The sequence below is a fragment of the Hemiscyllium ocellatum genome, chromosome 8 (genome assembly GCF_020745735.1).
Source record: "Hemiscyllium ocellatum isolate sHemOce1 chromosome 8, sHemOce1.pat.X.cur, whole genome shotgun sequence".
NCBI classification, from domain to species: domain Eukaryota; kingdom Metazoa; phylum Chordata; class Chondrichthyes; order Orectolobiformes; family Hemiscylliidae; genus Hemiscyllium; species Hemiscyllium ocellatum.
Genome location: NC_083408.1, coordinates 35311770 through 35325072, shown reverse-complemented (window position 1 = coordinate 35325072; position 13303 = coordinate 35311770). Strand labels below are relative to the sequence as shown.

At 42.5% G+C, this 13303-nt stretch overlaps 1 protein-coding gene across 3 annotated transcripts in view; it reads left to right on the top strand.

Annotated features, from left to right (window-relative positions):
- Positions 1–728: 728 nt before the first annotated feature.
- Positions 729–13303, top strand: part of bub1bb (BUB1 mitotic checkpoint serine/threonine kinase Bb) — a 76696-nt gene continuing 64121 nt past the window's right edge. The window contains exons 1-3 of one of the 3 annotated variants that reach the window (XM_060828327.1): positions 729–805; positions 3891–4056; positions 13090–13149. In XM_060828327.1, the coding sequence (XP_060684310.1) occupies positions 3923–4056; positions 13090–13149 (194 nt within the window). In that variant the 5' untranslated portion in view covers positions 729–805; positions 3891–3922. Of the gene's footprint in view, positions 847–3890; positions 4057–13089; positions 13150–13303 lie in introns of all 3 variants that reach the window. The other 2 variants (XM_060828329.1, XM_060828328.1) reach the window with 2 other exon arrangements.

Genomic DNA, 13303 nt, shown 5'->3' with positions numbered 1-13303 from the left:
AATGTTGCACCTTCGGAAAATGCATGGGAAGGTGTTGACAGCAGAGGAGGCATTGTCCCTGCAAAATGCTGGCAAGGTTCAAAGCTAAAAATCACACATCAGGCTATAGACGAACAAGTTTATTTGGAAGTACAAGCTTTCAGAATGCTGCTCCTCGGTTGTGTGATTTTTAACTATGTCCAACCCAGTCCAACACTGGCACTTCCACATCAAGATTCAAAGTGAAGAGTGTGCAGCAAGCGAGCTAAAGGAACAGCAGCCCCTCAATCACATGAAAACAAAATATGGTGGATGTTAGGAATCTGAACCAAACGCAGAAACTCAGCAGGTCTGACAGCATGTGTGCGTGCGTAAAGTGAGAAAAACAAAGTTCAAATTGCTGCAGGTACTACCCTCCTTGAGGAGTCAATCCCTGCAACCACCTGGAGGGCATGGGGGAAACAAACTACATCTACCAGAATGCACCGCGCCGTTAGCCCCGCCTTTCCTCAGCAGCAGCCAATCAGAGGCAGGAAAAGCAAAGAGGGCGGAAAGTGGCAATTTACAACAGGAGTTGTAAAGTCGGAGAGCAGGTAGGATTGAGAATTGAGTGTTGGATGGTGCGCGTAAAATATATTTTTTTTTTAAAAAAAGAAAGAATTGGTTTGGTGTCAGGGTGGGTAGGGCTGGAGGGAAAGTCTAATCCAATCAGAGAAGAGGATACTGGCGGGTGAGTGACGGTTGGGTTTTGAATTGTCGGCGCGAGCGGCTCGGACACACAGAGAGAACACATAGACAAACATACACAGAGAGGCAGAAGGACAGGGTAAGGGGACCGAGACAGCGGAAAGGCAGGTGTGCAGGAAGGTGGGCGAAGTGTTCGTGGCCGAGCGGGGTCGGGTCGGGGCTGGGCTGGGAGGGGAGGTGAGGTGGGTGTGTTTGTGGGGTAGGGGTGCCTGGGAGAGAGTGTGTTGTGGGGGTGTGCTAAGGAAGAGCGGGGGGGTGTGTGCCAGGGAGGGAGCAGGGTGGCGTGGGTGCGTTCCTGAGAGGTGGGGTGCGGGGGGGGGGGGTGACGTCTGTGAGCGAGTGGGATTGGGGGGAGCTGGGTGTGCGCCAGGGAGGGGTGTGTGTGGCTGGGTGTGTGCCAGGGAGGGAGGGAGGGAGCGGGGGGTTGGGTGTGCGCCAGGGAGGGAGCGGGGGGGGGGGGGGTTGGGTGTGCGCCAGGGAGGGGGAGAGGGGGGGGGGGGTTGGGTGTGCGCCAGGGGGGGGGGGGGGGGGGGGGTTGGGTGTGCGCCAGGGAGGGGGAGGGGGGGGGGTTGGGTGTGCGCCAGGGAGGGAGGGGGGGGTGGGTGCTACAACTGATGTGTTTGTAACCTCATGGATCACAATATGTTAATTTGTATATACTGGTAGATAATAGCTAGGGCAGTTGCTTTTAGAATATAAAAGTTGTCCATCTGGAGGATCCACATTGCATTTGATATATATTGTGCCTATGCATGTAAAGTCAAATAGGTTACAAGCAGATGGCTTATCATATGTGGGCAGTACTAGTTTCTTGAAGACCCAGCAATGGTACTTGTCTTGGCACCAATATTGATCTTGGCATTTGAGATCATCATGTAGAGGTAGTAGGCTTATTTGGCCCATTGTGTCTGCTCTGTCATTCAGTGAGATCATTGCTAATCTGATAATCACCTCCACGTCAACTTCTTTCCAGTACTAAGGAAACGTCCTTAACTTGGTACTGGGCTGGCCACATAGTCTTTGAGGCTTGCAATCAAGTTTGGATGGAACAATATCTATCTTGCTAATTACACTGTCTGCTGTCTTCCATATGGCTTTAAAATCTGAACTACATGTAGATTCTTTGAGTTGGATCTTCCACATCAGCTGGGAGGACAGGTGTACTAATATTGACATGCTCAAAGTAATCAGTACCACCAGCATTGAGGGCATAATCATTCAAAATCAATTCTGCTGTGCCGACCTCCTATTAGGATGCCTGAGTTCCAACTGCCAAAGCAAATCATCTTTACCCAACTCAACGAAGACATTTGAATAAGAGGAGTACAAAGGGAGCATTTGAAAGGCTCCCCTCGAAATGCAAAAAGAATGTCAACATGTGGGAAACCCTTGTTGAGAAGAAACTGATTTGGAGGAAGCTCCTGTATGAACAAGGCAATTCTTCAAAACTTGTCAACAAGAGTGCAGAAAAGGAACCAGATAAAGGAATACCAGCAAATTCAAGGCCAAGGACCAATTCCACACTCGGGAAACATCTGCCAGATGTGTCAGTGATGCAGCTCCAGGACTAGGATAATCAGCCACTCAAGGATCTACAGAATCCATGACCAGTGATCCGGAGTTTCCCAAAGTGGGCATTCATACATTTTAATGAGTGATTGCTGATGACTGTCTCATAAGACCCAGCATATATTCCAATTTCCTCTCCACATAATTGACTTCCTGTACCACAGTGCTGCAAGCTGTTTGCTCATCTTTCCCACAGCTCCCACTTTCATCCACACAGCTTGCAAGAACCTTCCATAGTTAATGGGCAATTGCAGGGGCTGAAAATCCTCGAGCACTACCCTAAGGTGTTCATGCTTGCCTTAACTATTGTCATATCCACCTGGAGCAAAGTGTAAATATAACATACCCCCTATCTGAGGTGGTGCAATGTCTTCAGCTTGTTAACTTTTTATCCAAAGTTCCTCAGGCTGCAAACAGTGCAGATATATTCATTATGGATCACCATGTCCAGCAACAACACGACTTGTCCACATCCTGACCTATTTAATCTAGTCATTGCTCTTTACAATGCATATTTCTTTCTGGGGCATGTCACTTGGATATAGGTAAAGTCTTTCAGCTTTCTGACTGCTTCTATGTGGTGTGTCAATTTCAGACATGTCTGATTCCAGTCTGTAAGCTGTTATTGCTATTTCCCTTTGCCATGCAACAATGTTGACTGTTCATAGACAAAAATTTGGAAGTTTATTAAGCACTGTTCTTTGGTCAGATCTTTGCATTTTTGTGGAACATTGTATTTATTTTGGATTTTTCCAGATGGTTAGACTTCACAGTTTAGAAGCTTTTTCCTCTTTTGGAAACACAGCTCTCATAGGTCATGAAATGCTGGAGACTGTCTCGCCCACAAACTACAACTCGTACAAGATTTGGATGTTTGAACCTGTTAAAGGCCATGATAGTTTTTCCAGGGTCAAACACTTGCAGATGCTTCTGACTTCACTTGGCTTCAGGATTTGTTTTCCAAGACACTTCAGTCATAAATTGCAAACTATTGTTTAACTTGTAAAAATGTAATATTCTCATTAACCAGTTTCTGTATATCCGTGAGTATGATTTGAGATTTTTTTAGGATGTGTGAGAGAATAAGTAATCCTCTTTATTTTTAACCCATGAGAATGTTGTCAATTATTCAATTGTCCCCACACTGTAGGCTTAAGATTCCTGGACCACTTCATTTTCCAAAACACATTGGAAACAGATGTTTGTTTTTCTCCCATCATTGTCTATAACAGTGTAGAATCTGTTTCCACAAGCCTTTTGAAACATGGATCCCAGATAATAACAGCTTGGTCTGTTAAAAGCCCTTCCATTTGTAAGTGAAAAGTTACGGTTGTTAGTGTGGTCTCTTGTAGTGATGTAACTGTAATCAAAAGATTAATTTTGTAACTGGATATATATTTTTGGCATTAACGAAAATTGAATTTAATAATTCAAGGTCTGACATTTAAATTGTATAATTACACCAACTTTCTGACTCTCAGGCTATTGGTGTGTCATGACATTTTCAGTAATTTCTCTCTATCTATTACCCTACTAATCCTTCATAAATTTATCTTAATTATTTAAATGCGTATGTTGTGCTTTTAATTTTCAAGGTTCTGCTGTTAACACTGTCTAACGTGATAAGATGGCAGAGGCAGACTGGGAACTGAGTAAGGAGAATGTCCAGCCTTTGAAACAAGGCCGGGATGTGAATACACTGAAGGATGTGCTTGCACAGCATGAAGCTTTAAGTCATATCAGTATTCAAGAGCAGAAGCAGTGAGTAATGCTGTTTTGCTATTTATTTGATTTTTGTTTACAGGGTAATTTTGATAGTAGGGAACAGGAAACTGGGCTGGAGTAGAAGCACTGCATTATTCAAACTTCAGAATAGTTCTACTTATAGAAGAGAACAAGCCACTTTTATACATTTTGTGACAAATGATATTCTCAAAGAGAACTAAGTAGATCACATTTCGACCATGCACTGTGCAATATTACTGTCATTACACTGCTCTATTCATGTTTCTCTTACCTTTTTTTACACCAGATATCTTGTTAAGTGCTTTCACCTGAGGAGACATTGGGTCAACCACGTTCAAAGAACCTGCTGTGAAAACCATGCTCTCTTTTTGACAACTGATATATTTCACAGCAGCCAAAATTCTAAAACAATCAAACATTGCTTTAAAACAAGTTACAACAAATTGTTCATCTCCCAATGTTAAGGGATTTTTTTTTTGTTTTTAAAAAAAAGGTTCTAGATGTTGTTCATAGTTTAGTTTTAAATGCTTTTCCCTACTTCCCGGTAGAAAGAAAAGCTGCCTTACTTCATAGTAATTGCTTGTACAATTAAGTTGCTTGCAAGCCAATCCAGGTGGCACTGAAAGTGATCCTTGCTTGGTGGGTTGTGGTTACATCTTGCCCATGATGAGCGGGATTTGCAGATTCCTTTTTGTTAGACATCAGCACATAAGTCATGGCCTAGATAGAAGCTGACAGTTTTTGTAGTCATTTTGCATGGCATCAATCAACAAGTTAGCAGATTTCAAGAAATCAGTTTCACAATTTAGCATGGTGAGATTTGAATTAATGACTTAGCTAGTTGCTAATGGGAAAAAAAAAGACTGGCAACATTTTGTCAAATATTAATTTCCTATCCATGTTCAATAAATCAGACTATCCAGTCTGCTCTGAAAGTGGAATATTGTCCATATTTGCTACTTAATTCATCCTTGTAACCAATTGTTTTGTATTGAATTGCCTAACAAGGAGATAGCTTTGGCAATCTAATCAATCATCTGGATGAGCACCATCTGATTTAAATGAAAGAACACTGCTTAAGAAATGGGAACAGGCAGATTGACATCTTGGGGGTGGGAGGCCAAGTTCCTTACCAAATTCAGCCCTGATAGGAGCAGTCCTATTTAATACGAGTGAGGAACGATAGTGGGTTGTTTGGACTTTTGAGTCTGTAATGCCATTTGATTAATATCATGACTAATCTGATTTTAACCTCCACTCTATATTCCTGCATACCCCTGACTAATCTTTCACACTTTTTATAATTACTTCTGCCTTAAGTATTTAAAGATTTCTATGTCCACTGCCTTTTGAGGAAAGATTCCAAAGGCCTCCATTTCCACTCTACACATGCCATTCACAATCTTATAAACTTCTATCAGGTCTTCCCTCCAAATAGCTGCATTCCAGTGAAAACAACCCCAGTCTATCCAAACTTCCTTCATAGCTAAAGTCCCCCATACCAGGCAACATCCTGGTAAACCTTTTCTGTACCCTCTCCGAAGCATCCACACCCCTCTGGTAGTGTGGTAACCAGAACTGTATGCAATATTCCATGTGAGGCCTAACTAAAGAGACCTTGGCGTGCAGGTTCATAGCTCCTTGAAAGTGGAGTCGCAGGTAGATAGGATAGCGAAGAAGGCGTTTGGTATGCTTTCCTTTATTGGTCAGTATTGAGTACAGGAGTTGGGAGGTCATGTTGGGGCTGTACAGGACATTTGTTAGGCCACTGTTGGAATATTGTGTGCAATTCTGGTCTCCTTCCTATCAGAAAGATGTTGCAAAACTTGAAAGGGTTCAGAAAAGATTTACAAGGATGTTGCCAGGGTTGGAGGATCTGAGCTACAGGGAAAAGCTGAACAGGCTGGGGTTGTTTTCCCTGGAGCATTGGAGGCTGACGGGTGACCTTAGAGGTTTACAAAATGATGAGGGGCATGGATAGGATAAATAGACAAAGTCTTTTCCCTGGGGTCGGGGAGTCCAGAACTAGAGGACATAGGTTTGGGGTGAGAGGGGAAAGATATAAAAGAGACCTAAGGGGCAACCTTTTCACGCAGAGGTTGGTACGTGTATGGAATGAGCTGCCAGAGGATGTGGTGGAGGCTGGTACAATTGCAACATTGAAGAGGCATTTGGATGGGTATATGATTAGGAAGGGTTTGGAGGGATATGGGCAGGGTGCCGGCAGGTAGGACTAGATTGGGTTGGGATAGCTGGTCGGCATGGACGAGTTGGACCGAAGGGTCTGTTTCCATGCTGTACATCTCTGACTCTAAAGTTCTGTAAAGCTGTAGCATAACTTGCCTATCCTTATACTCAATGCCCCTTCCAAAGAATTCAAATAAATGAAACAGTTCCCTTTGACAAAGCCATGTTGGCTTTGGCAGAATACAGAATCACAGAATTGTTAGAGTAGGAGGTAATCATTTGGCCCATCCTATTGATCTGGTTCTATTCCCTTGTGCCAATTTCCTGTCCAAATAAAGATCCTCTACTTTCTTGACTGCCTCCAGTTGAATGTGCCTCCTCTGTTTCCTGGTAGTGATTTCCATGTACTAATTACTCACTGAAAAAGTTGTTTTCCTCACATAACTGAGCATGTCGCTTTAAATCTGCCCTTGTTCTTTTTTTATGACTGGGGACAGCTCCCTAGCTACTCTATTCAACTCACTCATGATCTTGAAACTTCTACTAAATCTCCTTTTCGGGTGCCGCCTTTTCAAGAAAACCAGTCCCAATTTCTTCAATCTTTCCTCAATCCTGGAACTATTCTTGTAAATCGCTTTTGCATTCACATTTCTGTATAATGTGGGGCCCTCAACTGTGCACAGTATCCAGCTGAAGTCTAACAGTTGTCTGTCTGTCTGTCTCTGTCTCTTCTACCTCCAAAAAAGGATCCTTCCCCAACTGTAATGGATTTTGAAAAATTAAGATTGACGCATCAACTATACCACTTGTTTCTTTTTAAGGATCTAAATCCATCAGGATCCACAGACATGCCAACACATTGTTTTACATCTCGAGTTGAGGACACATCTGGAATGTGTGTTATCCACCTGAAGATGCTGATTGACCTGTTTGTGTTCTCAGCTTTTTCTAGCTTCAGCATTTGTAGTATTTTGTAATTCCTGTTCAGAGGTTGCAGTGATGTATTTGATCACTATCCCTATTCCCTTTGTTTGTTAGATTTTCTTTTGGCAGGGTTGAATGCTTTCACAAGATAAGTCTTCAAACAACTGCATAGATGTGGCATAAAACCAATCATTGTGTTGAAGGCCCTTTTAAATTGGAGGAGTTAAGTCACGATTGGCTCTCTCAAATTCTAGATTTGTGATACTATTTGGAATTGGAAGCTCCATGGATGAAAAATTAACACTGGAATCTTGTTAGTTTTTCAAATGATTATGATGCTTCACTTTTGACAACCTGGCCTTGAAACTCCCTCAAGACCTACTCCGATGTTGGCAGCCTCAGTGACTGCTCAAGTTCTCATAGTTCACCTTTTTCTTTCCTGGAGCTTAACTCCCTTGAATTTGTAAACTGTACTTGTACAGTGTTCGCAGACTGCTGGTTTCACAAAACTGGATATTTTTTCAAGCTGGATGAGATACACTAAGCACTTGCTGCTTGTGAGTTTTTAACTCCTGTTCTGAGTCATTAATTATAAAAAGCCTGGTTTTTGTGCCCAAACTCTTAACACTTAGCTACCTACTAACTCCCAGATCATCTGCCTGAGTTCTGAATGCATAGAGCTCTCCAACTATTCTTGATTCTCACTGACTCTGGGTAGACCTCTTTTATGGCCTTTTCAGCTGTCCAGCTCAATAGTTCTTTTGTACATGACACTTCATGCCATGTTATCTGCTTCTCTAATTAACTGACTGTGTGTGATCTGAGACTGGTCTTCAATGACCCATGAACACTCCTTTTTTTTTCAGTTTGTTGAAAGTTTTGCAACAAGGACTATCCTTAAGCAATATTGAATATAATTAATTTTGGAACAGTCAGCTGTAGGAACACCTTTGAACTGTCTGAATCTTGAATGTTATGATATACAGTGTGCTGGCCCCAATAACGTAAAATGCATATTTTTTAAAACAAAAATAATTTTTCACATTCTACTGACTCTCTGAGCTAACTTTAAATCAGCTGTCTCTGGATATTTGTTAGTATGCATAAAATATTTTGTCATCTTGGTTCTAGTGGCAGTTGTCATGCTAAAATATATTTAAAATTTATTCATGATACTTGTGTTGCTGGCACAGCCTGACTTGCACACTTCAAACATGGTGTTTCTAAACCACTTCTTGAGCCATTGCATTCTGTATAATTTTAATCCATCAGCAATTTTAAAAAAAACAATGATGCATCTCCAGGTCAGAATGGCATCTGACTTGGAGGATAACTTGAAGTGTTTTTATGCTGTGACTACCCTTGTCCTAAATGGGTGAAACTTGATGGTGCTGGAGGTTTGTTTACAGGCTATATTAAATTATTCAGGACCTTGCTTTGAATAAGCAATGATTCTTATTGGCTAACTCAGCACATTGTTAATATCATGCAGAGCAGTAAGAAATCTAGTTGCGTTATAGTTTTCGACATCTGGATTGTCAAACTTGCAGTTCTCTCACAGTGCTTAAGTAGTCACATCATATGCAGATGGGTGTCGATGCTCATCTTAGTTAAGTGTTGTTTCATTGTAAGTACCTTTTTCTGGAGATTGAATCTGGCGGCAGTCTGAACAGTCTGCTGTGTTGAGCTCTGTGCCATACCCCAGGCAAGGTGGGCTCCTACCACCACCAGCCCCTCCAAATTAGTCACCCCTGAGGAAAGTCTGGAGTTTCAAATAAGTACAATACCTAGAGTCACATTTAAATCAGGTTTGAGTTCAGGAGCTGATATGAAGACATCAAAGGGAAAAGGTTTAGGAGAGAGCAGCGAGCAGGCACACCCGAGGCCGTTACATTGACCCTGTGGCAGTGCCCTTGAGTTCAATGGAGCAACAGCAGTTATTAACTGAGTTTACAAACCTCTGTGAAAAAATCGAGGGAGCGCTGGAACCAATCACTGCCATACTGGCAAAGCATGAGTAGGATATCCAGACCTTGGATCAGCGCGTAGAGGCTGTGGAACAAAGGCCCATGGCCTCTGAGGCCATGACGGAAGGTCAGACGGCAGGTCCAAACCTTGGAAGCCAGGTTCGGACCCTGCAGGAACAAGTAGATGACTTCAAATCGAGGTCTGAGATAAAAATTTACGGATCTTGGGTTTACATGAATGTGAAGGTGAAAATCCTGCTGTCATCTTCGAGGGATGGCTTCGAGTTGTTTGGCCTGGATATAGTCAGGCAGGTGAGTATGGAGTGGGCCTCCCGGATCACAATGTGCGAGTCTGGGCCAGCCCAGCAGCCCCCACCCGCTCAAATCTTAAGGAAAAGGTTGACATCTGACTGATGGGGAGCACTTGAAGTTACAGCAGAGAGGATACAATAGGGTATTCTTATCCTTCCTGAGCTCCAAAAGCAGAGGGTTGGCCATACTGGTACGAAAGAACCTCCCATTTTGTGTGACAGATCAAATCAAGGATGAATATAGACTGTTCATCATTCTCAAGGTGCTAATATGCTGAGAAGGGTATTTACTGTCCCCTGGCATGCACCTTCAAATTTTTACTTGATACAGTTTCTAAGTTAATGGCTCTTGGGGTGCGCTGTACACTTATAGGAGGAGACTTTAATTGTCTCAGACTCTGAGGTAGACTGGATGCCAAGATGGCTGTCTGGTACATCTCTGCAGTCTAGACAATTAGTGGAGTTCTGAGAGGAGCTGGGGCTAGTGGATGTGTGGAGGTGCTTCCACCCAAATGCAAGGGATTTTGCCTACTACTCCAAGTGCCACACAAGAATTGATATGTTCTTTGTTCCACCAGTTTGTTTGGATTTGGTGTTTAGTCTGCAGAATTGGGAGCATAACTTACGGCAGTATGTTTAGATGTTAAGACCGCTCGTATTGTAAGTGGTATATGGATCCGTTTCTTGAAGGATGACAACTTTTGTTCAGTATACCACAAGGGAATTCGGGCTTTTTGGGACATCGATTGGGATACAGCCAGCAATCCATCAGTGCTCTGGGAGACCGCCAAACCATTCTTAAGGGGAATGATTGTCTCCTCCTTGTTGCTGAGTATGAAATAGAGGAGAGCAGCAGCAGATGCTTGAGGCCTGGTTGAAGAGCCTCGGCATATTACGCCAGACTCTGGTCAAATTACACCGAGTCACTGCTCTCTGGACTTAGCGCGCGCACACGAGTGGCAAAGAGAGGGGTTTCCTTTGCAAAGCAAAGGCTGTTTGAATATGGGGCTAAGCCAGGTAGATACCTGGCTAGGAAGAAAAGTGCTCCATAGTGTCTATCAGGGAGAGAACTGGCAATGTCACTCATGAACTGAGGAAGATCAATGCCAGATTCCGGGAGTTTTATACAGTGTTATACCAATTGGAGGGATATAGGATTGGAAATGCAAGAATGGAATCCTTTTTGGAAAACTTGGATCTCCCTGATATAAATGCCGATCAGGCCTCCCTTTTAAATGCACCTCCAACAGTACAGGTGGTGCAGGAAGTAGTAAGGCAGCTCCAAAGTGATAAAGTACCCGGTCCAGATGGATCCACAAGTGAATTTTGCGAGGAGTTTGTGCACATGTTGCCTGAACCACTACTAGAGATGTATAGTCACTCATATAACCGGAACTGTCTTCTGCCCTCCTCTTAAGGAGGCTAATATCTCCCTTATTTTAAAGAACAGGGAAAGACCCCCAAGGATTGTGTATCATACAGACCCATCTCATTGTTGAATGTGGATTTTAAAGTTTTGTAAAAGGTATTGGCTACGAAACTGCAGAGGATGCTCCCCATTATTATATATTAAAAAAGAAGGACCAGACTGGTTTTATCAAGGACCACAGCTCCTCAAATAATATTCGACGGGTGTTGAATATTGTGCAAATATGTCAACTGAGAGCGATTTCCAAGTTTGGTGGTCTCCCTGGATGCAGAAAAGGCTTTTGATTGGGTGGAATGGTCGTATCTCTTTCCTGTTTTAGATCATTTTGGTCTGGGAGGGGCCTTTCCCAGATGAATGGCAGTGTTATATAAAAGACCCTAAGGCGGCAGTTGTTATGAATGGGGTTAAATTGAGTAATTTTGATGTAGAGAGGGGCGGCTGACAGGGATGTCCCTTGTCACTGCTACTATTCACCTTGGTACTTGAACTGCTAGTGGAGGCTATCTGAAAAGACCCTGAAATAATGGCACTGGAAGTGAGAATTGGGGCTCACAAAATTAGTCTCTATGCGGACAATGTCCTTTTGTTTTTAGCTAAAACCCCCAAAAAAATCCATACCTCTGGTTAATACAAAAATATTAAATTATTTGGTAGCTTTTCAGGATTAAGATAAATTTTACAAAATCAGAGGTCATGCCCTTTTTGGGGGTGGGAGGGATGGGATTTGATGAAGTATCAAATAGGCACTCTTGTCATGAGTAGGCAAATGGATACACAATGACCCAAAATCGATATGACTTTACGTGGAGGCCTCTCGGGCAAAATGTGCCCTTGTAAATTACCGTTCATGGATAAGGTGAGATTGGTGGTTGAACACACAGTTCAATTTATGATAAGTATGGTAAAAACGTGGAAGGTGATGCAGCAGCGTGAGGACAATTTGTTTAAGAATCCACCGTTTACCCGGTTAGTGGGAGCACCAGAATTTGGGCTAGAGTCAATGGGCTCCGGCCTCAAAGCTTGGGAGGATAAAGGAATCTTCTTTCTGGGAGATTTATTTGGAGGGGGGGGCAGGGGGGTCTTGATGCCTTTTAGCCGGTTAGGTTAGAAATACAGAATCCCTAATAGGGACCATTTCTGATACTTCCAAGTTGGGGATTATATACAGAAAACCACACTCTTGACTCAGCCCTACAAGTCAGATATAGAATGTAGAGTGCTCTGATGTGGTACCATATACCATCTGCAGAGAGGGAATGCCTTGGGGGATATGGAGAGACATCATGAGATTTGGAATCAGGAGTTGGGGGAGGAAATCTCATTGGAAATGTGGAAGGATATATGGAGGAATGTAAAGATTTCAATATATAATAGGGTGCAAGCAATGCAACTGAAGATCCTCCACAGGGCCCATATGGTGCCAGAGAGATTAGCAAAATTTAAGAAAGGAACCTTCCCGAAATGTCCCAAATGTGTAAACAATATTGGCACATTTTATACATTGTTTCAAGGTCAGCGGATACTGGGGGGCAATAGTTAATGACCTGGAGAGGAATCTGGGCATGGAAGCTGGGGGGAACTGGTGTCCCTCTCCTTGGGACTACCGAACCATCCCACTCTAGATGAGCACGGGAACAGGTTGTTAAATATCCTGACTAACTGTGCGAGGAAGAACATCCGAAGGAACTAGATATCAGGAAAACCTTCAGGCCTCGCAGGGAGGCATAGACTAGTGACGGAGCATGTCACTCAGGATCACTTGACAATGGTGCACTGTGGAATGGAGCATAAGACATGTCAGCCCTTTCTAATTTATATAGACATGGATCTGTCTGCCAAATTGATTAGGGCCTGGGCAGTTGGGGAGTGGCCTAGTAAATACGGGTACAATTACTGTGGACGGGAGCCTTGATGGAGGTGTGACAAGTGGAGCAATGTAATATAATACATTATAAAGTGATGTAATTTAATTTCTGTGTATTGTAATTTAATTTAGTGGTATCTCATTTAATTTGAGTTTGTGCTAATTTGGTTTGAGTTAAGTAAATTTGAGTCGACTGTATCTTGGACAATAGTCTGCAGTTAATGTTACTGTAATGACATATATCATTTTGACTTTTCTGTATTTTTGTACTTTTATTATTTTGTATTTTCTTCTGGTTTGTGTTTTTGTTTTAAGGAAAAACTTTTTCACTAAATAACAAAAAAAATACCTTTTTTGTTTTCCCAGAGCCTTTGAGACAGAAATCCGATTTTATTCTGGTAATGACCCTCTGGATGTCTGGGACAGGTAAGCGGTTAGATTTTCGATCCATTGTTTCATTGGAAAGAATTTGAGATGCCAGATTATCCGAGATTATATTTTCTGTAAGATCTGTTTCTTTCAATAATGTGCCAAAAGTGAATACATAATTAAATTATCAAATGCTAGTGTATATTTCATT